Source organism: Jaculus jaculus, chromosome 6 (genome assembly GCF_020740685.1).
Source record: "Jaculus jaculus isolate mJacJac1 chromosome 6, mJacJac1.mat.Y.cur, whole genome shotgun sequence".
Classification (NCBI taxonomy): Eukaryota; Metazoa; Chordata; class Mammalia; order Rodentia; family Dipodidae; genus Jaculus; species Jaculus jaculus.
The window spans coordinates 10,123,571-10,151,153 of NC_059107.1; the positions used below are offsets into that span (position 1 = coordinate 10,123,571).

Consider the following 27,583-nt stretch of genomic DNA (forward strand, 5'->3'; position numbering starts at 1 on the left):
TTTTCAATGGCTGGAGGACCTGGCATGCCCATTCTCTCTCTATCTGCCTCTTTTCCCCCGCCCCCATAATTAAATACATAAAAGATTTAAATTTTTTCTTCTTCCTTACTGACAAGAATAAGGGAGGTGAGTTTCAGATGGCACCATTTCCTTAGTTAAAGCAATTCCCGGGACACTGTAAAAGGACAGGCATCTTCCTTACATTTATACATTGCACAATTTGCTTACCAGAAGGGAGGAGTCCCTGATCTCAGCAGGGATGCTGGGGAGCACTTGGGTAGGATTTTCTTAGTGGTCCTGGGCACAAAGCACAAAGGAGTCCTGTGCACATATACTGAATGAAACCAAGCTCTCTACTCAGCAAGGAGACAGAGTAGCCCTTCCCTATAAGCTCCTTTGCATTGTTTAAGAACATTCCCAAACTTTTGGGTCAGTGAGAGGAGACTAAGAGCAGAGCATAGTTCTCAGGTGCAGGGAATCAAGGGGACAGTTCTGAATGGCCCAAGGAGGCTTCCAGGGAGAACAGACTTCCAGGACCCTACAGTCATGGGGGCCAGGGAAGAGGGTGGAAGGGGGTTGGCCTGAATGTCTGGACAAAAGTCTCCAGGGGCAGTGCCAGAATTGGGCCATTCCACTACCGTCACCATAATTTTCTGCAAGGAGGGGGACCCAACTTGGCTTCTGAAGGTCTCAATAACCAAAGAACTTTATCTGAATTCCCCAGCACTTGTATTTGGCTGGGGTCCTAGCGCTGGTAGTTTATATCTTCTCCTTGGGGCTCCTGGTGCCCATGCTGGCTTTGCTGCCACCCTCCCATGGCACCTCCTTTCATCTTCACCCCTCCCTTATCTCTCATTGCCAGCATCTGTATCTTCAATCCTCAGACAGACAGCCATGCCACGTAGGAAGATTTTTCTTCTCTGTTCCAACTGCCCAAAATGTACAGTTGATTATTTTTGCATGGCAGTAATAACCAAGTTGGAAAACTCTACTGTCATCCTGGGTTTCCAGGGTCCACTCTCGTATCATAATCTGGAGACAGCCTGATTTGCTCGACTCATGCCCTGTGGGGATTTAAGGAAATTGCAGTCAATTTTCTTAAAACCATCAAACTACCCTGGAAGCAAGCAGTGGACTCAGCAGTGAGTATTTTGTTTTCTTTTTATTTATTTATTATTGGCAACTTCCATAATCACTTTCCCCTTCAAAACTTGGGTGAGTATTTTCTAATTTGTTGGTACTTCTTTTTTTGTTGTTTGTTTTTGAGGTAGGGTCTCACTCTGGTCCAAGCTGACCTTCACTCTGTAGTCTCAGGCTGCCTTGAACTCACAGCAATCCTCCTACCTCTGCCTCTCAAGTGCTGGGATTAAAGGAATTCGCCACTATGCCTGGCTTATTGGTACTTCTTGATGTATTAACTTTACCTTCTCCCCATGCTCAAGAGGCAGGGAGATTCTGTGGGCTGTCTGAGAAGGCCAAGGGTCCCTTGCCGACAGAATGCTTGATTCACACATAAAACCACCAACCCTTAAGGCTGTGCCAGGTAGGACCTCCTCAGGCTGGAGCCATTTTCCCCATATTTCATTAGTGCCAATTACAAAAAGAAGAAGGAGGAGGAGGAGGAAAAGAAGAAAGAGAGAGAGAAAAGAAAAATAAAGAAAGAAAACACCAATATTTTTGGTGTACCATGGAGGAATCTGTGTGCCCCTCCCCAGCCCCAATTGTCCTTTGGGGGCAATAGGAGAGTGGGGGAATGTTGAGGAACTCTGTTCTGTAGTTCTGACCTTGGATTTGCTTACTCAAAGCTGGGTTTTCTCAGCATCATGGTGTTCCGTGACTGCAAAGGAAGGGCTGGACATTGGGTACAAACCCAAGCATGTATAGGTAAGAAAATAAAGCCTGTTCATCCCCAGGATGGTCTCCACGGAATTCTGCTGACTGGTGACTGTGGAGGACACTGCTGTTTCTAGGGTTAAGAGCTCACGTGGAGCGTGCGTGAGCAGCCTTTCTTTCCCAAGGTGAGTTTTCCTTTGCCCCGTTAGACACCCGGCAGTGGCTTCTCTCCAACCATGTGTGACATATGTCCTATCTTGTGTGTCTCTCTGTCCCCACCAGGGATGGCAAAGATACACTGTGGCAATGCCTCTCTGCCAAGCTGCCTTATCACCTTCATCTTCCTGCAGTTCCTGCCTCATGGGAATGGTAGGAAAGCCCCCTTTTCTGACCTCACCATCCCCTGGAGTGAGGAAGGACATGCCTGGAGTCAAGCTGAGGCTTCCCACTGCAGTTCAGGGCTCAGGGGACCCTCACACCCTCTAGAGAGACATGGTGAGGGGAGCCTGTGCCTCTTAGTCTTGGCTAACCCAACCCCTTCGCATCTTCTTTTCTAAGGGAAAGCCGATTTCAGTGTCCTTGGGCCTCCTGGCCCTCTTCTGGCCATCGTGGGGCAAGACAAAAGCTTGCCATGCAAACTGTCACCCAACATCAGTGCTGAGGGCATGGAGCTGAAGTGGTACAGGGACCACCTCTTCTCAGTTGTGCACATGTATAAGAATGGAGAGGATGTGTATGAAGAACAGATGGAGGAGTATCAGGGAAGGACAACTTTCATCAGGGACCATATAGCCAGGGGTGAAGCCACAGTGACGATACACAACATCACCACGTTTGATAATGGGACTTACCACTGCCTCTTCAAGGAACACACATCTCACAGTGAAGCCACCTTATGGCTGAAGGTGGCAGGTGAGTGCTGGCATGTGACCTTCTGGTTACCTGGAACCTCTCTCACAGTTCCCACCTGTGCCCTCCAGGGTCAGAGGTCTAAAACTGGAACACTGTCCATGACACCTGCTTCCAGCAAACCCGTTTCCCACGGGCTCTGAGCACCAGGTGTTTCCCCAGGAATGAAGTTCTCCATGGATGGCTATGCTTCCTCATTGGCCATCCTTCATTCCACAGTTAGAGTGGAAGGAGGGAAGGCAGGCAGGGCCGGAGACAGAGAGATGGAAAGACAGAAACAGCTGGGGATACTGAGAGCCAGGAGGACCGGATGAGTGAGTGAGTGAGCGAGCCAGGAAAACCAGATGAGTGAGTGAGTGAGTGAGCCAGGAAGACCGGATGAGTGAGTGAGTGAGTGAGAGAGAGAATGAGTAATAGAGAAAGAGATAGAGAAAGATGACAGGGCACAGAGAGAAGGAGGCAGAAACAGAGAAAAAGACAGAGGGAAGCAGACACACAGAGGGACAGAAAGACAGAATGAGACAGAGGTGGGAATGGGAAAGAGAGGAAGGGAGGGAGAGAGAGAGAGAGTGTATGTGTGTGTTAGTTTTGGGATATAAAGGAGTTTCTTTCTTTTCTTTTCTTTTTAAGGTGAGCCAGAATTTGTTTGAGTCAGATGGGCCTTGGTTTCTTTATGATCCCCACACTCAGTGTGTGATGTGAAAGGCTCAGCTGTTCTTCCTAAATATTTTCCGTTTTGCTTTGTTGTTTTATTTAGGGAATAAGGGGCTGTATTAGGGGTGTGCTTATTACACATGTACTTTGTGAAAATTTGCTTAAAAAGTCCTGAAAGTTTAACCAGACATGGTGGCACACGCCTTTAATCCCAGCACTTGGGAGGCAGAAGTAGGAGGATCGTCATGAGTTCAAGGCCACCCTGAGACTACATAGTGAACTCCAGGTCAGTCTGGGCTAGATTGAGACCTTATCTTGAAGAAAAACAACAGCCACAAAACAAAAAAATACCCTGAAAGTTTGTTGTTGCAACAATGCTACAATGATTCAAGCTGATGTCTCTTTCCTTCAGGGCTGGGCTCAGTGCCCAGAATCCAAGTGGCTGACACTCAGGACAAAGGCACCTGGGCAGATTGCACCTCAGCAGGCTGGTTCCCAGAGCCCCAGGTGGAGTGGAGGGACCTCAGAGGTCAGATGATGCCTGCCATGACCCACTTCTTAGTCTCAGCCACCACTGGCCTCTTGACTGTGATGTCTAGGGTGGTCCTCCAGGACAAGGCTGTGGAAGGTCTGACTTGCTCCATCTCCAACCCTCTCCTCCCAGAGAGGAAAGTGGTGGCGCACCACCTGGCTGGTGAGTATCCCATTCATTCCCCCAAGACCACTGAGTACAGTTGCCCAGACCCTGGGGGCCAGGGATGATTGGCTGGTCCCAATACACAGCCTGATCAGGGCTATCATGGAGAGACATGAGGGTGCAGTGAAAAACCTCCAGGGAAGCTTTGAATTTCTGGGGAAACAATGAAGTTGCACATATATACCGGCTTTTCTTTTCTCTTCTCTTTTCCCTTCCCCTCCCCCCTCCCTCTTCTTCCTTCCTTTCTTTTTTCAGACAACTATATTCCTGGTTAGCCTGGAACTTGTTATGTAAACAATGCTAGTTTCAGACTTGTGGTGATCTTCCTTTTCTTTCTTTTTTAAAATATTTTATCTTTTATTTATTTACTTATTTGACAGACTAAGAGGGAGAGGGAGAGAGAGAAAGAGAGAGAATGGACATGTCAGGGACTCCAGCCACTGCAAACAAACTCCAGACGTTGTGCCCCCTTGTGCATCTGGCTAACATGGGTCCTGGGGAATTGAACCTGGTTCTTTTGGCTTTGCAGGCAAATGCCTTAACCGCTAAACCATCCCTCCAGCCCTGATCTTCCTTTTCTACCTGCTGAGTCTGGAATTATAGTGTGCTCCACCATGCCCAGCAAAAGTTTAATTTCTAAGTGATTTTAACCTTACAGATAATTTGCAAAAATAATAGAGAAAATATATGTGTGTGAGAGAGAGAGAGACAGAGAGAGAGGGAGAGAGGGAGAGAGGGGCTGACTGACGTTTGGGCATGCAGGGCATCTTGCTGCTGTAAATGAACTCCAGATGCATGTATCATTTTGTGTATCTGGCTTTATGTGGGTATTGGGGAATAGAACCCAGTCTGTAAGGCTTTGCAAGCAAGTACCTTTAACCACTGAACCATGTCCCCAGCCCATATTTTGCCACATTTTAAATCATTTCCTGTTTGTCTGTATTAGGTAAGTATCTAACATCTGCATCCTGTACATGTGTCTGTGCCCAACTGACTGCCTTCTGACTGCCTTGGTGCATGTTCTGTATGGGTGACTCACAGACTGCAGATACCAATTGTTCAATGTCCTTGGAAGCCCAAGGTCAAGGCATGGTAGATTCTGTCTGGTGAAGGCTGTTTTCTGGATCATAGGTGGTCCTTCTCACCACATCCTCACATGGAGGAAGAGGCACAGACCTCTATGAGGTACTTAATATGAGGGCAATAATGTCATTCATGAGGTTTTACACTCATGATCCTATCACCTCCCAAGCCCCATCTCCTTACACCATCAGTGGGAGGTTAGGGTTTCAACATGTGAATTTGGAGGGTGGGTGACACAGCCCTCAGAACTATAGCACCTTACTATGAACACATCAATTTTTTCCTGAACCCTTTCAGAATGGTTTGTAAGCATGTCCCTTGTCTTATGAATACTGGATTACGTGTATGCTCAGAACAAGGGCAGTCCCCCAGCTCTTATTCTTGACATTCTGGTATCTCCTCAGCTCCCCTCTTCAGAAGGTTCCTGTCCATGGAATGGAGACCAGTTCTGCCTTTGATTCTCATTGCACTGGGGCTTGCAACGGTGGCACTCGTCTGTGTCTTTGGGAAACATACGAGGGAAGAGCCTAAAACCTGTGTGGAAAAAGAGGCAGAGCGAGGAGGAAGGCAGCAGAACCAACAATCCGAGGCTGAGTGGCTCCATGGTGAGTGGTACGGGATAGGTCAAGCACTGAGCCCTTAACCTGGGGGCTGGACGTCAAGCTTTGGACTGACGCTTTGTTTGCATACCCTTCCCCCCCAACACAGCAGGAATCAACTGGTTACTGGAGATTTCAGCTCTGCAATGGACCAACTATAATCTGTCCAGTGAGAGATGCCTTTCATCTCTGGGAGTCCTTGCTAGGTTACTCTTCACTAAATAATTCTGGGCAGCTGGCTGGCCTCCCTCTTGGTTAAAGACAAATATGTGCTTGAGCTCTGTTAGGTCTTTTGTTAGAAAAAAAAATTTAAATTTTATTTACTTATTAGAGAGAGGCAGATATATAGAAAGAATAGGTGCACCAGGGTCTCCAGCCACTGAAAATGAACTCCAGATGCATGTACCACCTTGTGCATCCAGCTTACATGAGTCCTGAGGAATCAAACCTGCCTGGGTCCTTAGGCTTTACAGGCAACTGCTTTAACTACTAAGCTATCTCTCCAGCCCCATTAGGCCTTTTTTTTTTTTTTTTTTTTTCAAATTCACTATACAAAGGACCAAGCCTGGGAGATGTATAAGGGAAGAATGTTTATTAAACTCACCTTTCTAGACACTCAAAGCCATGTGGTCATGCTCACACCCTTCCAGGAATGGTTCAGCCTTGCCTCCCAGCTTGATGTATCTCCCTGCTTGGGGACATATTATAAGGATGGGCTCCTGGAACAGGACATGGGGACAGTTAAGGGATTCCTAGAGATGAAGATGGGGGCATCCTCATGTAGGAGACAAACTCTGGGTCTGATGTGTGCAGGGACACTGGAGCACAACCCCATTCTTGATCCTCTCCTTCTTTCCACAGTGAGCCCATCCCTGGACCCTGACACTTCCAGTCCCAAACTCATGGTGTCTGAGGATCAGAAAAATGTGAGGCGGCTGCTCTTTGAGCAAGACTTGCCCCCCAGCTCCAGGAGATTTGACCAGGACCCCTGCGTCCTGGCCCAAGAACAGTTCTGGGCTGGGAGATATTACTGGGAAGTGGAGGTAGGGGACAGGAAGGCCTGGATTCTGGGTGTGTGTCTGGAGAGTTTAGGTCGGGAAGGAAGGATTCCTAAGTCCCCCAAGCATGGCCTTTGGGCAGTGGAGTTTTACAAGAAGAAATTCCGGGCTCTCACCTATCCCAGGACACGTCTGTCTCCCCCCCAACCCTTCCGACTGGTGGGTGTTTTACTGGACTGCGATGCTGGGGAGATCTCCTTCTATAATGTGACTTGTGGCTCCCTGGTCTATAAGTTCTCTGGACTTGCTTTTTCCGGCCCCTTGAAACCATTTTTCTGCCTCTGGACCCATGACCCCAGACCCTTGACCCTCTGTTCAGTGGTCACAGAGACTCAAGACACAGAGCCCTCTGGAGGCCCCTGACTTCCCTGTGAGGTTCCTGAGGAAGAGGGTGGTACCAGCCTTCTTCCTGAGCCTGGCTCCTGGTGCTGTTATTCATTCCTATGTGAAAGCATGGTGAAGTGCTGATGCTGAATTCTGCCCAATCCTTGTGTTAAATCTAACTCCCAGGACTTCAGAATGTGGCTGTATTTGGAGATGGGCCTTTAAAGAGGAGATTAAGATAAAAGAAAATCAATTACCGGAATGGAGTAGACTTTAACTCCTTGGGTCTGGTGTTCTTATCAGAAGGGAGATCAGGAAACACACACACACACACACACACAAACACACACAGAGTGAGAGAGAGAGAGAGAGAGAGAGAGAGGGCCCACAAGGATTCAGAGAGGTGCCATCTACCAGCCAAGGAGGATGGTCTCAGAAGGAAACAACCCAGTGGCACCTTGAGGTCAGTTCTCAGATGTCTAGTCTCCAGGACTGAGAAAGTAATTTTTTATTATATGCGTCTCCCACTCCATGGCACTTTGTTACCTCAGCCCTTAGAGAATAAAACCACAGTAATAAGCACTCCAGTAAGCTATTATTTGACAGGCACATGGAGGCATATATTGAATATTCAGCTCAGTGCTAAACATGTATTTTGTAACTATTACATTTTTTTTTGCTTTGTTCCCCCCCCCCCTTTCATTATTGGTCTTAATTTGGAGTAAATCTATTTAGGTTCAGAGGCATTACTGATACTGAGTTCAGAACTACAATTTAGCCTTGGCTTTCAATTTGATCCATGTACATGATGACCCCTTTCAGCCTGCTCTGGAATTTAAAATAAATGGAATCATACAGTTATATCATCTTGTATGTTTCTCTTCTGTGTTATAACAAAATACCTGCAGCTAAAGGAAAGGGTTTCTTCAGCTCACAGTTTTGGAGGCTAAAAATCCAAACAGTGTGGCGCTGGCTCTGTTGAAGGCTCTCTGGCTGCATCAGGTCACAGTGTATGGTATGACAGCATGCCAGGAATATGCAAGTGGAGGAGATCAGAGAGGGAGTCAGTCTCACTCCTTCATGACAACTCACTCTTGTGGGACTCAACTCACCCCTTGGACTACTTTTATCTCTCCCAGGGGAAGTGTTCTGTGTGACCCTTCTCCCTGGGTCACCTTCCATCAGGCACCACGTCTCAAAGTCCCACCACCTCACTACACTGCCACCTAGGGATCAAGCTCCCAACACATGAGTGTTCAGGAACAAGCTCAAATCGTGTGCAAACCATAACTCCTTTCATCTACACTTTTGAGTTTTCTGTGGGAATTTGTTCTATTTTATTGCTTTGCATACCTTTGGGCTTGAATTCATATCTGTCCCCAATGACACCTTAGGGCTGGACTCCAGGATCTGCTTCCAGTGACCCTCCTTCAGCCAGGTAGCTGGAGACCCAAGTTACAACCTTTAATAAAACACCTGAGTCTATGGGGGAACATACATTCAAACCACTACACCATCCAAATTCTGTATCCTAGAATTCCTATCCACCCATATGTAGCAACCCACAAAATGATAGACTTCCCTTTACTTTTGTATTTATTTCTTAAAGCAGGGGACAGATAGAGAATAGGCATGCCAGGGCCTCCAGTCACTGCAAATGAACTCCAGGTGCATGCACCACTTTGTACACCTGGATTTACGTGAGTACTGGGGAATCAAACCTGGGTCCTTTGGCTTTTCACTAGCAAATGCCTTAACCACTAAGCCATCTCTTTATGTCCTTTCTTTTCATTTTATTTGAAGTCATTTATTGAAAAATTCAGGTATGATGGTGCAAACCTGTAATCTTGACAGGAGTATTGCTACAATAAGGCTAGCTTGGGCTACAGAGTAAGCGTCTGTTTCAAAGAAAAGTCCCTAATTAAGATATGATTAACATAAATCAGTTGTATACATTTAATGCATACAACTTGATATGCTTGGGGCTAAGTAAGAACTCAGGAAACCATTCCCACCACCAAGGCCATAAACATACCCGTTTCCTCCAAGAGCTTCCTCCTGCTTCCTATGGTATTACTACAATCACTGGGTTTGTCTTTCTATTTATCTTTTGTCTGTCTGTGTGTGTGTGCCCATGTGTGAGCGCACACACACATGTGCACACATATGTGGGGGTCAGAGGATAACTGCAGGTTACCAGTCCTCTCCTTCCACCCTGCTTAAGGCAAGTGTCTCTGTATGATTGTTTAGGATCGCCTCAATTTTCCACATCTCTGCCTCCCATCTTATGTGGGTGCACTGGGATTACAGACGCATGCTTCCACGCCAGACTTTTATGTAGGTGCTGGGGACCCAAACTCTAGTTCTTACAGTCATGCAGCAAGTCATTTACCTCCCTAGCTCCTGTAGGAACATTTAACACACGATCTACCTAAATAGCAATTTTAAGTATATGCCATAGTACTGCTATTGGCTTTGCGTTACATAGTATCTTAAGAATTTATTTATCCATGCAACTGTAACTTTGCATTTTTCGCCATCACCTCCCCATTCTCCCACCCTCCTCAACCCCAGAAAAACACCACTGCATTATCTTTTATGAGCTTGGATATTTTACCTTTCATATACAAGTGACATCACTAAAATAATTGCTTTTCTATACATAGCTCATTTCATTTATTATTCTGCCCTCCAGGTGTCATCCATTTTGTTGTAAATGGCAGAATATTCTTCCTTTCAAAGTTTAATAAAAATTCAGTTGCAGGGCTAGAGAGATGTCTTAGCAGCTAAGGCTCTTGCTTATGAAGCCTAAGGACCCATTTTCAACTCCTCAGATCCCATATAAACCAGACGCACAAGGTAATGCAAGCACGCCAGGTTGCACATACACACAAGGTGGCACATGCACCTGGACTTTGATTACAGTGGCTGGAGGCCTTGGCATAACAATTTTCTCTATCTCTCTCTCACACTGTCTCACATAACAAAAAGGCCAGGTCTGTTGGGTTTGCCTTAAAAAATATTTAATTGCTTACTTTCAGTCTGACAGCCTAAGTTGGATTCCCCAGTACCCACGTAAAGCCAGATGCCCAAAGTGACACATGCATCGGGAGCTCTTTTGTAATGGAAAGAGGACATGGGTGCCCATTCTCCCCCGCCCCACCCTGCTTGCAAAAATTAAAATTAAAATTAAATTGCAAAGACAAATCAAAACCTTTTTTTTTTCCTGAGGTAGGGTCTCACTGTAGCCCAAGCTCACCTGGAATTCACTATGTAGTCTCAGGGTGGCCTTGAACTCATGGTGATCCTCCTACCTTTGCCTCCCCAGGGCTGGGATTAAAGGCGTGCGCCACCACGCCCGGCTCAAAACCTTTTTTAAAAACGAGCAAAGGTAAGCAGTTAAGGTGCTTGTCTGCAGAGTCTAGGGACCTGGATTTGATTCCCCCAGTACCCACATAAAGCCAGATGCACAAAGTGACACATGTATGTGAAGTCCATTTGCAGTAGCTGGAGGCCCCGGCACACCCATTATCTGTCTCTTTCTATATATCTAGCTCTCTCTACTTGCACATAAATAAAAACGAGCCAAAGAGCTGGGTGTGGTGGCACATGCCTTTAATCCCACAACTTGGGAGGCAGATATAGGAGGACCACTGTGAATTTGAGGCCAGCCTCAAAGGAGTAGAGTTTGTTCCATGTCAGCTTAGGCTAGAGGGAGTCCCCACCTCAAAAACAACAACAACAACAAAAAAAAAACCAAAACCAAAAACAAAACCAATAGGCTGGGCCTGGTGTTACATGCCTTTTATCCCAGAACTCTACCCAAAAAGCAAGACAAAACAAACAAACAAAAATGGCTGGAGATATGGCTTAGTGCTTAAGGTGTTTACCTGTGAAATCTAAGGACTCATGTTCTACTCTCCAGCTCCCATGTAAGCCAGATAGATACACAGTGATGCAAGTGTGCATGGTTGTGCATGTGCACAAGGGGGGATGCACACACCTAGAGTTTTAGTGCAGTGGCTGGAGGCCCGAGGGCAGCAATTCTCTCTCTGTCTCTCACTTTCTCGCATGCAAAAAGAACCAAGAATCTGAAGACATACAACTGGCAGTCAGATACATTAAAAGGTAATCAATATCATTAACCAAAAAGGAAAATGCAAATTAAAACCAGTGAGACATCACAACACCTGTTAGATTGGCTTGTGCCAAGAACATAAAAAAAGAAGCACTGGAGGGGATGTGGAGAACAGAGAGCCCTTGCACACTGTGGGTGGGAATGTAAATTAATTCAGTCACTATAGAAAATATGATGGAAGCTGGGTGGTGGTGGTGGTGGTGGTGGTGCAAGCTTTTAATGCCAGCACTTGGGAGGCAGAAGTAGGAGGATCACCGTGAGTTCCAGGCCACTCTGAGTGAATTCCATTTTGAATTCCAGGTCAGCCTGTACTAGAGTGAGACTCACGGCGAAAAACAAAACAAAACAAAAAACCAGGATGGAGGCTCCTCCTCAAAAATTGCAAATAGAACTTTTATGTGAAACAGCAATCCAATACCCAAAGAAAACGAAAGCAGTATGTGACAGACATACACATTTCCATGTTCACGATCATTCTACAGCCAAGATATGGAAACCACCTAAGTGCCCACTGATACAGATAGAGGAATTGTGTCCAGTTAAGGTCTGTCCTCTCTTTATCCATAGTTTTCCAAGCACAGAGCCCAGAGATGCTGAAGACCATAGTCACAGTGGCTAATGGAAGCACACAAGCCCCCAGTGGCCTCTTTATTAACAGGATATATTTGGGGTATCCCAGGAATGGTAGTCCAGGCAAAGGTGGGTGGAGAGGTTCACTGACTACTGAGATAGGACTCCTCCCGCAGGCTCCTGAGAGCTGGCAAAGCCCCAAAGGAGGTAGGAATCTACTAGAGGTAACTTCCTCAGCCTTGTACCCTCCTTTGGATAAGGTTCTGAGTTTTCTCTGCTGGGCTCATGAGAAGGAGCAGGACCTGTCAGTCCTCAGGTCACTCAGAGCTGTCCACTGAGCCCACGGGAAGCTCTGATGGTCACTATCCTATATCCAGACCCTTGTGAATACTGGCACTGACACAGATTCAGTCACTATCACTGTCTTCAAGGCCTCCATCAAGAACTCAGCAGATACATATAGGATTCTCCTCAATTGCAGTATGGCCATTGTCATGGGTGGAACTGTGCCTCCCAAGTTCATGTGATGTGATTTGAGACAGGCTAAGGCCTGGGCACACTGCTCAATGTGGATTTTTTAGATAGTGAAATGATCAAGTTGTCTTTCAGGAAGAGCATCCACTCAAGCATGTATGGAAACAGCTCTTCAAGTCTAGACACACAGAAGCAGCCAGTTCATCCAGTTAATAACCTTTTGACATGACAAGCTCAAAGTCCTCACACAGAACATGAAGAAACAACCATGTAGAGACCTCATCTGTCTCTTCACCATCCAATTGATGAGCAGCTTCTCCTTCCCACTTCCTACAAATTCTCTGCAGATTTGGGCTTTCTGATGTTTTGTTTTGAGACACAGTAGCCCACCCTGGATTCTCTTGCCCTGGCCTCAGAAATGCCAGTGTTAGCAGCAATCTTTTCATCCTACCTTCCTTTGAGTCAACCTCCTAATAAAGTTTTCTCTAAAGTACTGGTGCCATTGTATAGGTTTCCATGCAGAAACTCTTGCTCAGCATCACCACCATGTTTGACTATGACAGGCATTTGAGGTAGGGCTGTTGGTCAGTCAGGGTTCTCTAGAAAGAACCAGTAGGAAGCCGGGCATGGTGGTGCACGCCTTTAATAATCCCAGCACTCGAGAGGCAGAGGTAGGAGGATTGCCATGAGTTCGAGGCCACCCTGAGAATACAGAGTTAATTCCAGGTCAGCCAGAACTAGAGTGAGACCCTACCTTGAAAAAACAAAAACAAACAAACAAAAGAAAAAGAACCAGTAGGAAACATACCAGGATATTTTATGTGAGACTTGACTTATGCGGTGGTTTCCAAGACAGAGGTTCAGCCCCATGCCGTGAACAAGCTGCAGAATTGGGTGTTGGAAGGCTTGGTAATCAGGAGCTCTGTTGATGTACATCGAGTCCAAAATCCCGGGGAAGCAAGGTTCTGGTGTCTCAGGGCAAAAATATATGGATGTCGCCTTTCAAGAAGGTAGACCACTGGCTCTTCCACTGCCCTTTGATTAATTAGGGTCCTCAGCAGATTGGGTGGTGCTCATCCATATTGGTGAGAAGGTATCATTATTAGCCACCAGTGATTTCCTTCACAGAGGTACCCAGCCATAGTGCATTACCAACTCTCTGGACAGTCCTCTGCCCGGTCTGACTGACACACAAAATCACCACTATAATCTGGAGAGCAGGATCAGAATATCCACAAATGCTGGTAAAGTAAAGAAAAGTAATAATCTCTAAAACTATGTACCACAGGCTGGAGAGGTGGCTCAGAGGTTAAGACATTTGCCTGCAAAGCCTAAGGATCTGGATTCAATTCCCTAGTACCCACATAAAGCCAGATGCAGAAGGTGGAATATGTGTCTGGCATATGCTGTAAATATGAACAGTAAATTTTTAATTATTTATTGGTGAAAAAGAGAGAAAAGCAGAGAGAGAGAGAGAGAGAGAGAGAGAGAGAGAGGGAGAGGGAGAGAGAGAGGGAGAGAACGGGTGCAAAAGGGCCTCCAGCCACTGCAAATGAACTCCAGACGCGTACACTCCCTTGTGCATCTGGCTTACGTGGGTGCTGGGGAATCGAACCTGGGTTCTTAGGCTTCTCAGGCAAACGCCTTAACTGCTAAGTCATGTCTCCAGCTCAAATTTATATTTTTAAATTTTTTGTTTATTTTTATTTATTTATTTGAGGGCAACTTCCAGCCACTGCAAACAAACTCCAGACGCGTGCGACCCCTTGTGTGTCTGGCTAACGTGGGTCCTGGGGAATGGAGCTTCGAGCCAGGGTCCTTAGGCTTCACAGGCAAGCGCTTAGCCGCTAAGCCATCTCTCCAGCCCTCAAATTTATATTTTTAAACAGTTAGGGAATCACAAAAGTCACCACTATTTTTATGTCATTTTCATTCCACCTTATCTATATTCACTGTCTAGGCTATATTGTCACTGTTATCAATTTGAGATATATCCACTTAGATCACTTAAAGTTCATATTCTCATAAATAATTACCTCAGTTTACATGGAAACATAAAACTACAGTTCTACATTTATGCCGCCTGTAAGGATTTTAGGACGTTACCATGTGAGGAGGGAATGCAGACAGTGGGGAAGAAACAGCAAGCGGGCTGTAAAAATTAGCAGGGCCAGCCAGGCGTGGTGGCGCACACTTTAATCCCAGCACTTGGGAAGCAGAGGTAGGAGGTTCGCTGTGAGTTCGAGGCCACCCTGAGACTCCATAGTGAATTTCAGGTCAGCCTGGGCTAAAGTGAGACCCTACCTCAACCCCCCCATCCAAAAAAAAAAAAAAAACTAGGAGCGCCTGCCTTATGCTCTCTCGCAGGACTTCTGAAATTTTGAAGGAAATTAATTAAAACTCAAAACCTTAAGGTAAATGTCAGGGCGGGTCATATGTTTGGTTTTCTTTCTAGTGGAATTAAGTTGTAAATGGCTCAGCAAAGGGCACCTTGTAATACCCTCTTCCTCCAGGGAGAGCGCCAAACCCAAAGAGCGCTGAGAAAGCCAAGAACCTCGGTCCCTGCGTTTGCGGTTTTCAATTTGGTCCGGTAACGCTCTTCCGTTCCAGTGCTGTGAGTACTGTCGCGCCGTGGTGAAGCTGGGCCTCAAGTTTCTTGCCTCAGACATTCTGGGCATTACCCAGCCGGACAGTCCTCTGCCAGCTTCTCTGGGTCACGCTGGGGAACCGCTCTCCCGGGCATGCCAGCGGTCCAGCTCCCGGAGTCCCGGGCACGCAGGCCCCGGCACGGGCCGCCACTCGCCCTGTGGCTTCTTGGACGAGGTTGCTCTTAGCAGCCCTGGCTGGTCTGAATTCAATACATAGCTGAGGGTGACTGAACTGAGCTTCCTGCTTCCACTCTGGCCCAGGCTGACCTGGAATTCACTATGGAGTCTCAGGGTGGCCTCGAACTCATGGCGATCCTCCTACCCTGCCTCCCGAGTGCTGGGATTAAAGGCGTGCGCCACCACGCCTGGCTCGAAGATTTCTTTAATCTTTTTATTTACTTGAGAGAGAAAGAGATAGGGCCCACCAAGGCCTTCAGTCATTGCAAACGAATTCCAGACACATGGGCTACATGGGTCCTGGGGAATCAAACCTAAGTCCTTTGGTTTTACAAGCAAACGCCTTAACCGCTAAGCCAGCTCTCCAGCCCACGAAGATTTTTTTAAATGTATTTTATTAGAGAGAGAGAATGGGCGCGCCAAGGCCTCCAGCCACTGCAAACTCCAGATGCATGCGTCCCCTTGTGCATCTGGCTTACGTGGGTCCTGGAGAATCGAACTGGGGTCCTTTGGCTTTGCAGGCAAGCACCTTAACCGCTAAGCCTTCTCTCCAGCCCAAATATTTTATTATTTTTAATTTATTTGGGGGAGAGAGGATGGGCACACCAGCCACTGCAAACGAACCCGAGGCTTGTGCCACCTTCTGCAGTTGGCTTATGTGAGTCCTGGAGAGTTGAACCTGGGTCCTTTAGCTTTGCAGGCACGAGCCTTAACAGCCAAGCCATGCTCCAGCCCCCCACGAAGAATTTTTTTTTTCGAGGTAGGGTCTCACTCTAGCTCAGGCTGACCTGGAATTCACTCTGTAGTCTCAGGGTGGCCTCGAACTCACGGCAAGCCTCCTACCTCTGCCTCCCAAGTGCTGGGATTAAAGGCGTGCGCCACCACGCCTGGCTCCCACGAAGATTTTTAACAGATTTTTGACACCTGCCTAATGCCAGGGGCAAGGCGGGTATTACCCCTCCTCTGCCTCTGGGGAACACTGCAGGATGCAGTAAGGCGCACAACTGAGGGCGACGGCCCGGTCCTGCTACAGGTTCCCCTCTGGAGTCTAAAAGCCGGACTTTACTCTGGGTCTCCGGGTATTGTGGCAAGCAGGGCAAGGCAGCAAACTATCAAAGGTCTGAGTAAGTGGAAAGGGCCTTTGGTATCCAGGCCCCGGGCGGCACAGCACCGTCTTGAGTTTCCTCTCCCCATACCCCGGCAGCCCGGCGAACAAGAGCGGGGACACCGCTGGAGGCCGCCCTGCAGCAGGCTGGACGCAGAGGTGAAGGCACTCGCAGACCGACAGCGCCATTGGCTGCTTCGTGGGACTTCTTATCCAATCGGAAGAGACCAAGAAAGTCACCTCATTTGCATAGAGGCGACCCTCTAGAGCCAGCCCGTCTTCCTCGCATTTAGCTTGGATGGACTCAGCTGTGGGCGGACAAGGGATATGGGACGTGCTTTAGGGTTTTGTGACATCCCTAAAAGCGTGCACACCATCTTCAGGTGGGATATGAGACTTTTTTTTTTTTTCAAGTGGGGCCTTGCAAAGGGAGATATGTCCACATATGACGTTTGAGTGTGGTGTCTCCTCCATGATCAGAGATCAGGATTCGCAGTCCTTGAATGAGGAAACTGCCTGAAGTGTTGGTCCTGCCACCTTTATTTTATTTTATTTTTTTAAAGTAGGGTCTGGCTGTAGGCCAGGCCGACATGGAATTCACAATATAGTCTCAGGCTGGCTCCGAACTCACAGTGACCCTCCTACCTCTCCCTCCCAAGTGCTGGGAATTAAAGGCCATGCAGAGAACAGGCACGAAGGGCCTCAAGACACATGCGACACTGTGCATCTGGCTTTCCGTGGGTACTGGAGTCAGGTTGTTAGGCTTTGCAGGCAAGTGCCTTAACCACTGAGCCATCTTCCAGCCCGCACAGCCTTTTTATTTTTTTAATTCTTTCTAACATTTTACTTATTTACTTGCAAGGAGAGAATGAGAATGGGTGCACCAGGGCCTCTAGCTACTGCAAACAAGCACCAGATATATACTACACTACTTTGTGCACCTAGCTTTAGTTGAGTACTGGGGAATCAAACCTAGGTCGTTAGGCATTGCAAGCAAGCACTTTGTGGGCGGGGGGGGTGGGGGCTGGAGAGATGGCTCAGCAGCTAAGGTGCTTGCCTGCAAAGCCTAAGGACCCAGGTTCGATTCTCTGGGTCTCATGTAAGCCAGATGCACAAGGTGGCACATGCATCTGGAGTTCTTTTGCAGTGGCTAGAGGCCCTGGTGTGCCCATTCTCCTTTTCTCCCTCTCTCGAATACATAAATATTTAAAATATTTTTTAAAACATTTCTTAGGCAGTGTCTCGCTCTAGGCCAGGCTGACCTGAAATTCACTATGTAGCCTCAGGCTGGCCTTGAACTCATAGTGATCCTCCCATCACCATGTCCAGCAGAGAGAATGGGCATACCAGGGGTGCAAACAAACTCCACATACATGTGCCACTTTGTACATCTGGCTTTATATGGATACTAGGTTATTGAACCTGGGCCGTTAGGCTTTGACTGCAAGCACTTTCACCACTTAGCCATCTCTCCAACCTGCACCATCTCCTTTTTACAGGACCTGTTCTTAGCTAGGTAAGGGGAGTTTGGGAAAGCCTGCCTACATTAATGGTTTTTTCAAAGGGTTCTATGCTTAAACTCAATAGGTGGCTAAGTATGGGAAGACACATCCTGAACTCCCTCAGGTTCAACCCCCCCCCCCCATTATTGGAGTTGGAGTCAAGCCTCAGTTTGCTCATTCCTTTTACTGCTACATGTGGTGCTAAACTCAACTCGCCCCCACTCTTTGACAGAGGTGGTCAGGTTCTCTGGTACCCCAGAAGTGCTGAGCTCAAGACAAGTTGGCCTCTCCTAGCTTGTCCAAGGAAGCCACCGTCTTCATTAACTGGAAGGTGTGTGCTGGTCACTGGGTATCCTGAAACTCCGCTCAGGAACTCCTTATGGCAACACTCAGCTAGCTCATCCAATGTAGGGAAGGAGAGAGAAAAGGGAAGGGGCAGAGAGGGGAAAAGAGATGCTTAACAAGGGGCATTTCAGGCTATTTTACCAACACTCAGCTTTGTCATCTACAAGTCACTTAACAGTGACTTCATCTTCATGAATAAAGCTTAATAGTCTGTCTTACTTCAGTTATCATCTCCATGTACAGTGAGTCTTGTGGTAAAAAAAGCACCTCACCTGTGTTATCTTCAAGTGACCTGGGACCAGAGGTGCAGAGGGCCTATGTGCATTTGTAGAAGCCATGTTTTCCTGGGAATGTCTGCTATCCTCTGGTTATTCTGTGCCTTTCTTCCCCCTCCCAGGCTAGCCTTCCCCTGAGAAAACTCTAGGTGGGTGTGGGAGCTGGCCTTTGGACTAACCTGCCTGTGACAGGTAGACAGCTGCCTCCACCCCTCTCTTTCCTGTGAGGCGGCTGGGGCAGAGCTTCAGAGCCTGTCAGAGCTGACACCGCTAGTCTTCAGGACGGAGGAAGTGCCAGAAGGGAATGTTCACGCACAGCACCATAAGCACAAGTACCAAACGGAAGCTGAGCACAAGCTCACCTATGATCGGCAGGGCAGGTGCTGTGTTTAGGCTTGACCTTTTAAATCATGGCCTGTTGTGTGTGGTGTATATCAGTGCATGTTCACATGAGCACAGGCACATACACGGAGGCCAGAGGACATTTTCAGGCCTTTGTCCTTGCCTTTCACCTCATTTGAGGCAGGGTCTCCCGTGCACCATTCTGTGGGCGAGGTTAGGTGGCATGCAAGCTTCTAGTGAGTTCGGTCTCCACCTCCCTTCTCCCAGCAGGCATTGCAGATATGCTTTAAGGTGTCTGGCTTTACATGGATGCTGGGGGTCCAGGCATTCATTTTTGCATACTATGAGCTCTGTCCACTGAGCCAACTCCCCAGCTGATCGTACGTCACATGGTACCCTGAAGCCCCACTGACACAGGACAGCCCGGCTCATCTCATGCATTCTGTGGGCTCCATCCTCCATTTGGTCTTCTATATCTCCAGCAAGGAGCCCCCAGATGCCTGTCCTGGGGTGTGGTACATGTTCAAGCGTGTACCCCAGTGGACCTGGAAAGGGGCTGTCTTCAGAATTTAACACCCAGGGGTCGAAGTGCTGGGTCCTTGTGCCCTAACATGGAAAACCACCGTCTGACATGTACCCAGCAGTAAAGGTGGGGAGTGGGGTACTCCCCTCCCTGGAATGCTGATCTTTAGGCACCCGTGTCCTCAGAAGTCACTAAAATCCCTCCCCCTACCACTGCCAGGTGATGGCATTAGAACGGTGGGGCCTTTGGGAAGCGAAGTCAAAAGGGTGGAGCCTCACAAATGGGATTAGTGCCCTTATAAAAGGGTCCTCACTCTTTCCTTCCGGTGAGACCAAATCGAGAAGGGCCATCTATGAACCAGGAAGTGTAGCCCACACCAGAAATGGCCTGCTCACAATCTGAGTCAGGAGGAAGTCATCTCCCCTCATGGCACACTGGGGAGGGACCCAATTGGCCAGTGTAGAGAAGAGACTTGGGGGAGACCTGATTTCAGTAAGAAGCCAGAAAGAGACCTGTGAGAGGGTCTTGAGGTCCAGGTGCTGGGGAGGGATGGAAGAGGGTTATGGTGGGAATGGGAAAGGGACAGAAAGGTACTCTCTTACTAGAATGAGATGTGTGAGGAGGGAAGGGATGTCCTGGTACAAACTACTCAGGGTGGTGTTGATAATCCACATTCACACGTGTTGTGAGCTGTGGTCCACTGACTGGTCTGCAGCAAACCTGGGGCCTTGTCAACATGAGGCTGCCCTTTGAACATGCAGTTGGTCTGCTAGAGTGTGACAGAGAAGGCAGAGACCCTTGACCAAACCCATGAGGGGTCAAGGTTATTTCTAGGGATCTCTGGCCAGGCCACATGGTTTCCTTAGCCAATATCAGGATCTATGGGATGAATTCATCGCTACTGCAGAGACACAGGCAGCCTGCCCCTCCCATCTTCTGCTCAGCATTTCCTACCCCTTCACTCAGAGTGACATGCAGCTGACATCAAGATTTCTAACTTCAGGGCTGGAGGGATTGCTTAGTGGTTACAGCATTTGCCTGGGATGCCTAAGGACCCTGGTTTGATTTTCCAGGTCCCTGGTAAGCACATGGTGGTGCATACATCTGGAGTTTGTTTGCAGTGGCTAGAGGGCCTGACATGCCCAGTCTCTCTCTCTCTCTGTTCTTCTGTCTCTAATAAATAAATTAAAAAAAAAAATCAGAAAAAAAATTAATTAAAAAAAAAGAGTTCTAGGGCTGGAGAGATGGCTTAGCGGTTAAGCGCTTGCCTGTGAAGCGTAAGGACCCCGGTTCGAGGCTCGGTTCCCCAGGTCCCACGTTAGCCAGATGCACAAGGGGGCACACGCGTCTGGAGTTCGTTTGCAGAGGCTGGAAGCCCTGGCACACCCATTCTCTCTCCCTCTATCTGTCTTTCTCTCTGTGTCTGTCGCTCTCAAATAAATAAAATAAAAATAATAAAAAAAAAGTAATTAGAAAGGTCACAAGTAAAGAACTGAATCTCTTTAAGGCCTTGGTGAAAAAAAGAACAAGGCAAAACCAAAAAAAAAAAAAAAAAGAGTTCTAACTTCAATTTCCACTCAATACAGCACTATTCAACTTCAAAGGTCACATTCTGTCCCAAAGAAGGGGTGCTGTTTCTCACTCTACCACGTATACCTTTGTTCCTGCCTTCCCATCTTTGCCCATCACCTGTGGGTGGGCATGTCTGCAGCTTGCACTTTGGGCAGCCCCACCATGTGACCCACTTCTTAGATGACCTTGACTGGTCACCAGCAGGAACCCTGTTATGTGGACCCAGCAAGATTTCCCTCACTCCAGTGTATCCCCTTGGCCACTCTCCTGCCAACAATCTGCTTGCTACCTGGATGAAAAGGCCACCACTCAGAAGCAGGCTATGTTTGGGGTGGAAACTGACCTCTCTCTGAGACTTAGACCATATGTCTGTTTCAGGGATGCTAAATGAAGTCTGCCTTAGCCACTTTTCAACTTTGGAGACTGGCCAACGTCAAGAAAATGACCACACGGACAGATCTGAGGAGGGACATGAAGCAAATAGGCTGGAGCAAAACACTTTATTTAGCACTAAAGATCCAGCCACACTGAGGCCACATTATATTCATTTACTACACTCAAAGACAGGGCCTTCTGAAAATAGAAAATGCTCATCCACTGTGACCATTATCCCCAAACCATGCACTTGGGAGAGAATCTAAACAGGCCTGCCCTTTAACCCCTGGCCTGCTCTGCCCACCCTGTTGGGCCTGTCCCTTGGACTAGGTACTCTACACACACAATGCTGTGGGCAACCCCATGATGCTCTCATGAGTTCTGTGAAATGCACCCACTGGAGGAAAGACGAAGTGAGAGAAGCACAGTGCAGAAAAGCACCAGGATGGGCTGGAGCGGCTCCTGCCCCGCTGCAGGGAACGAGGTGGGAAGAAGTCGGGAGCATTCTAGGGGCACCAGTGACACACAAGGACACAAGCTGGGAGCAAAGGGAACACAGAAGCAGGGCAGAGGACAGAGCCACCAGGATAGGGTATAGCAACACACAAAGGGAGGGAAGTGGCCCTTTAAAGAGGGGTCAGGAGGGGCTCCACTTTCTGTCCCTCCCTACCTCCCAGTGCCCTGTGTACATCTCCATTCCCTGGCACTGACCCCCAATCTGATTGTGATTGGCATGTATGGGGGTAGGGCTGAGAAGTCTCCTGCTATAAAGGAATGTCCCATGGGTCATTCCAGACCTGGACACCATGGGGAAAATATGAGATTTGGTCCCTTGATACCAGAGTGACATCCCAAAACACCAGGCCCTAGGCCATACAAACATACACGCAAGCAGGGGCCTCCGAGCTGCCAGGCCAGCATTCAGGCAGGGTTGAGACACAATGGGGAAGGAGCCCCAGGACTATGCTCTGCCGGGAACCAGTATAGCCTTGAGTATATTTCCACCCCAAGAAAAACCAAAATCACTTTGGTGAGACATTGAACTATGGGGATGACCAAAGGCAAGGGGCATCTGTGACACTTCACCCCAGGCCGATGTCCCGTTGATGCTGATGGAGCTGAGACTCTGTCCAGGATGGGGAGGGGGCGATGCCAGGCAGAGGGGGCCCAAGAAGAGCAGCGGCGGCTGCTGCAGGCCTGCTGTGGACGGCAGTCCTTCTGCCTCGCGCTCCAGGGGCCCAGCCTGCTGCCATCAGTGCCATCACTGCAGAGGAGGGGGCGGCAGAGACAGCAGCACAGAAGACACAGGGACAGAGAGTGGGGGAAAAGAGAGAGAACAGAGACACATACAGAGAACGACAGTAAGACAGAGGAGGAAAGACAGCATGACACACCCAGATCCAGGTGGCATGACACCCCACCTAAGATAAACCCGGGTCTGTGTGGCACCTGCCAACAATGTGACTGCACAACCCAGAGCTAGCTTCCAGGCGCTAAAGGGGACGACACTTCATGGATGAGGGACTGCTGGTACAGCATTGCAAGCCTAGGCTCAGAAAGCTGGGTGGGCTGCTCTGGGTCTCACAGTTGGGCTAGGCCTTTGGGTAAAGAGAGAAGAAGAGCCTAGAGGGTGTGCCCTGGCTGCTCCAGAGCTCCAGGGTGATGTGCAAACAACATCCCCACTCTGGGTGAAAGCTAGGGGCACCTTGTATTCTCTTCAGCTTAAAGGTCCTGCCCACCCTCCTCCCGGACCACCCATTCATATCATTCAGTCCAAGGCCACAGCAGGCATTAGGCAGGCTGTGGCCTCCAGACCTCATGATTCCCTCACACTCTGAGCTGGCCACGAGAGGTGACATGGAGTGAGCCCTGCTCGCTCCTCCATGCCGGGCCATACCTGCAGCAGCATGCTCAGGCCCAGGTTGCGGTGCTTCTTCTCCAGTTCCGACACAGCCTGCAGCAGGGACCGGAACCGCTCGGCTGGGTCAACCAGCTCTTCATCCTCTGGGGCTCCCTCATCCTTCTCAGCCTCTCGCAGAAAGTGCTCCTCTTCCTCGGCAAAGAAGGCCCGCAGCTTCTTGTAGTCGGTCAAGGCCTTCTTTCTGCGGTCCATCACATGTCCCTGCAGGCAGGATGAGAAACTCCTGTGTTGGTCTCTGCAGTGTTTCCTGGGTGTGCCCAGTCTACAGCCCTTGCCCTTTCTGTCCAATCCTGTTCTACATAGTTGCTCGTGCTGTTATAAGCACAAACAATCCACCCTGGGACCTCTGCCTGAAGGCTCCTCTGTAAAGCAAACCTGTTCTGCTCCTCTCTTACTGGTCTGTCATCTGATATCGGTTTGTCTGTCATGACCCTCAGAATGGAGTGGAAGGAGATCAACCTCATTTCTGTGCCTCCACCTGTACCTTAGGCACCCATGTAGTGACCAAAGATTGAGCTTGACCCACAAAACACAGCATTGCCAGACTGAGGTGCAGGCCACCTGAGGGCTGCAGGGCTTCTGTGCTCTTCAAAAGTTCTTTTTAGCCAGGTGTGGTGGCATACATGTTTATCCCCAGCACTTGGGAGGCAGAGGTAGGAGGATCACTATAAGCCTGAGGCCACCCTGAGACAAAAGTAAGTTCCAGGTCAGCCTGGACGAGAGTGAGACCCTATCTAAAAAAATAAAATAAAATAAAAATAAATAAATAAACTAACAGAAAAAAGTTTGCCATGGTGGCACACTCCTTTAATCCCAGCTCTCAGAAGGCAGAGGTAGGAAGATGGTTGTGAGTTCAAGGCCAGCCTAAGACTACATAGTGAATTCCAGGTCAGCTTGGGCTAACCTCAAAAAAAAAAAAAAAAAAAAAAAGTTCTTTTTAAAAAATAAGGGGGGGGGTCTAGAAAAACTGCTATAAATTTTAATACATAAAAGTACAAGCTACCAGTTTAAGCTAATGTATAGTTCTGTGAAAGAGTGAACTTAAAAAATAATGTCACTTTGGTGTTTAATGCACCAGAGCAAGAAGGCAAATTTCGCCAGGTGTGGTGGTGCACGCCTTTAATCCCAACACCTGGGAGGCAGAGGTAGGAGAATCATGGTGAGTTCAAGGCCACCCTGAGACTACATAGTGAATTCCAGGTCAGCCTGAGCCACAGTGAGACCCTACCTCGAAAAACCAAAAATATACAACAAAACAAAACAAAAAAACCAAGAAGGCAAATTTCTAAGCAGTGACTACAGGTCTCCCAATGTGTATGTTGAAATCCTCACCCCCAAGTAATGGTATTAAGGGGTGAGCCTATGGGAAGTGGTTAGGTTACCAGGGCATGCAGGGCCTTATGGTGGGATTAGAACCCTAATAAAAGAGACCCACCAGAGAGCTCCCACTCCTTCCTTCCTGTGGGGACACAGTGGGCAGGGTCATCATGAATCAGAAAGCACCCCTCACCAGACATACAACCTGCTGTGCCTTCACCTTCCAGCCTCCAGAACCATGTGCAATCCATGTCTGTGGTTCCTTATGGCCTAGAAACCTTAGTAAGTCCTACTAACAAATAACAGGTTGTTCTTGGGTCAGAATCGAGAGTATTGTGTCTTGTATAAAAAAAGGAAGCTGGGCCAGGCGTGGTGGTGCATGCCTTTAATCCCAGCACTCAGGAGGCAGAGGTAGGAGGATCACTGTGAGTTCGAGGCCACCCTGAGACTACATAGTGAATTCTAGGTCAGCCTGAGTTAGAGTGAGACCCTACCTCAAAATAAATAAATAAATAAATAAATACAGGAAGCTGGAAGTCATGCATAAACCCTACTTAAAAAGAAAGGCCCTGCTCACTTTCAGATAGATTCTATTTTGAGAACTACCCACCAATCACACCCTGGGGAAATATCCTCATTCAGTCCACAAACGGGCTCTTTCTCCAGACAACCAGGCAAGGAGGTGCTTAGCCTGGCTGTACAGCCCATTCCCTGTGTTCAGGAGACCCTAAGCCCACAGCTTACCTTCCACACAGCAGCAGCCGACTCTGCCTGGCCATGCAGGTCCCGGGCATCATTTAAGTCCTTCCTCATGATTTCCACTGACCCCTTGTTCTCCTGGAAGAAAGAAGGTGGTTACTGGGGGTGGGCAGAAGGACTTCTGGCACCCAGATCAGCAACCCAGGGACATCACACCTGCCCCACAAATAAACCCGAAGCACACTACCTCACTGTATGAAAAAAGAGGGGGCTGGAGAAATGGCTCAGCCATTAAAGGCATTTGCTTACAAAGCCTGCTGGCCTAGGTTCTGTTCCCCAGTACCCGTGTAAAGCCAGATGCACAAAGGAGCACACACATCTGGAGTTCATGTGCAGTGACAAGGGAAGAAACCCAGGTGCATCCATTTCCTACATCTCAAATAAATAAAAAAGGGCTACAGGTGGCGACAGGAATTGTGGCGTCCTGCAAAAGCTTTTCTGTACTTCATACTTCCTCAGAAGGAACTGGGTACTGCGCAGGCAACTCTCCACTGGCTTTGTACTCTGGCCCTCTTTAGTGTGACATGGGTCCCAAAGGCTTTCTGTGTCTTCTCCGTACTTTGCCTGACCCGTCCGGGGATGTTCTGCCCCAGGAAGAAGACAGTGGCAAGATAACTCAGCAAAATCTAGCAGAGCACCTATCCCAGGGATCTGGGCATAACCATTGGCCCCCACTTTGACATTGTTCATTCACTAAGGACCACTCCCTGGGCTCACAATGCATCATGCCCAGAATGTGGAGTTAACAGCACCCTCAAACACAGCAAACTAGGGTTGTCTATCCTCCCTCTGCTGGGCAGGGGCCAGGCACCACTGCTTTGCTACTGAGAATTAACAATACCTCCCACCACTCCCCAGGATACTTGCTCCAGGCCCTAGCTTCAGCCAGATTCTAATGGCAGATATTTGCCTAATGACAGGTGCGACACACAATAGTTAAGCACAGCAAAGAAGGTTCCTCCAAATGAGGTGGATGGAGTACCCTCACCCTCAGAGGGGTGCAGCAAACAGCTGAGTGGGGCCCGCAGCCTAGAGACAGAGCTCGGACTCCACCACCGAAGTGGGGGATGGCTGTAGTGATATCATATCTCAGTGCTAAGACGGAGGGGCTGTTGGAAGGCTGGGATGATCCACAGTCGGAGGTGCGGTGGGGAAGAAGGCCTGTGGGATGAGCAGGAAACAGGGCAAGAGGATGAGACAGACCTATGGGCGTGTGAAGGAGGAGGCTTGCTGGTAGCGGACCAGAGGCTGACAGGAAAGTACTCCATCTAGAGGTGGGATACAGGAAAATGCACAGCCAGGCCAGAGACCTGGGATGAGAAGGGGGAGCCAGCATCCTTCTAGGTGGAAGATGGAGGACCAAGACAGGACACAACAGAGAAGGGGGTGGGGCGAGTCAGTAGGGAAGGGCTCCTCAGATTCCCCGATATCGACGCGACGGCACGGGACACCGAGGGGACTCTAGGGTGAGAAAGGAACAGGGCACCGGAGAGGGCCCCGGGTGGAGGACACCATCAGGTCGCTTGGGAAAACAGACCAGGAGGGGACGACCGCCTGGAGCAAGACACAGGGGTGGGTAAGGCAGAGAACCACCCAGCGCACCTTGCCGCGTAGGGCCTTCCTCCAACGCGGCTCCCACTCCGGCGGCTCCGGGCCCGCGGCCGTGCGGCAGGCGGCGCACAGCGGGTCCCCGTCTTCCCGGCACAGAAGCTGCAGCGCCGCCTCGCTGGCCGGGCCGTCGCGCGCGGGCGCCGCGGCCGCCTCCTCCAGCGCCAGCAAGCGGCGGCTGAGCGGCGGGCGGCTGGGCTCCACAGCGCGCTGCCAGCAGTCGTCGGCGCACTCCGGGCACGGGAACGGCCCGTCCTCCTCTGCCCAGAAGCGCACCACGCACGCCCGGCAAAAGCGGTGGCCGCAGTCGGCGCGCACCGGCTCCCGGGGCGCGCGCTGGCACAGGGCGCACACGGCCTCGGCGGGGAGCGCCATGGCTGCGGGCGGAGAGAGGGCAGAAGGGCCTGGGAACGGCCGGAGCGCACCGCCGAAAACGAGCTGCAAGCGACGGCTCAGGCGCACACTACGCCAGCGCCGGGGACGCGCGCGCGCGCGCAGGGCGGGGCTCGGAAGAGCTCGAACGTCCGGGTCCTGACAGCTGCTCAGATCTCCGGATCCCTGCAGCTGCGCGCTCCTCCAGCCAGGTCCTGGCTGCTGCGCGCTCCTCCAGCCAGGTCCTGACTGCTGCGCGCTCCTCCAGCCAGGTCCTGACTGCTGCGCGCTCCTCCAGCCAGGTCCTGACTGCTGCGCGCTCCTCCAGCCAGGTCCTGACTGCTGCGCGCTCCTCCAGCCAGGTCCTGACTGCTGCGCGCTCCTCCAGCCATGTCCTGCAGGT

The 27,583-nt window shown here is 49.3% G+C and overlaps 2 protein-coding genes across 4 annotated transcripts; one reads left to right on the forward strand and one right to left on the reverse strand.

The window, feature by feature from the left end:
* Positions 1–27,465, reverse strand: Rnf187 (ring finger protein 187). Of its 3 annotated transcripts, none has more exons than XM_045152966.1 (4): positions 26,803–27,465; positions 25,186–25,278; positions 23,101–23,325; positions 1–1,064 (listed from the first exon to the last, which is right to left on the reverse strand). In XM_045152966.1, the coding sequence occupies exons 1-4, from the start codon at positions 27,181–27,183 to the stop codon at positions 1,026–1,028; spliced, it is 738 nt and encodes a 245-aa protein (XP_045008901.1). In that variant the 5' UTR covers positions 27,184–27,465; the 3' UTR covers positions 1–1,025. The 3 variants fall into 3 exon arrangements, with proteins under 3 accessions (XP_045008901.1, XP_045008903.1, XP_045008904.1); XM_045152968.1 differs by lacking the exon at positions 1–1,064 and adding an exon at positions 17,711–18,164 and having other exon boundaries at positions 26,803–27,464; XM_045152969.1 differs by lacking the exon at positions 1–1,064 and adding an exon at positions 21,310–22,467 and having other exon boundaries at positions 26,803–27,243.
* Positions 1,970–7,533, forward strand: Btnl10 (butyrophilin like 10). Its single transcript, XM_045152952.1, has 6 exons — positions 1,970–2,018; positions 2,116–2,202; positions 2,392–2,745; positions 3,809–4,090; positions 5,581–5,781; positions 6,637–7,533. The coding sequence occupies exons 2-6, from the start codon at positions 2,118–2,120 to the stop codon at positions 7,194–7,196; spliced, it is 1,482 nt and encodes a 493-aa protein (XP_045008887.1). The 5' UTR covers positions 1,970–2,018; positions 2,116–2,117; the 3' UTR covers positions 7,197–7,533.
* Positions 27,466–27,583: the final 118 nt, after the last annotated feature.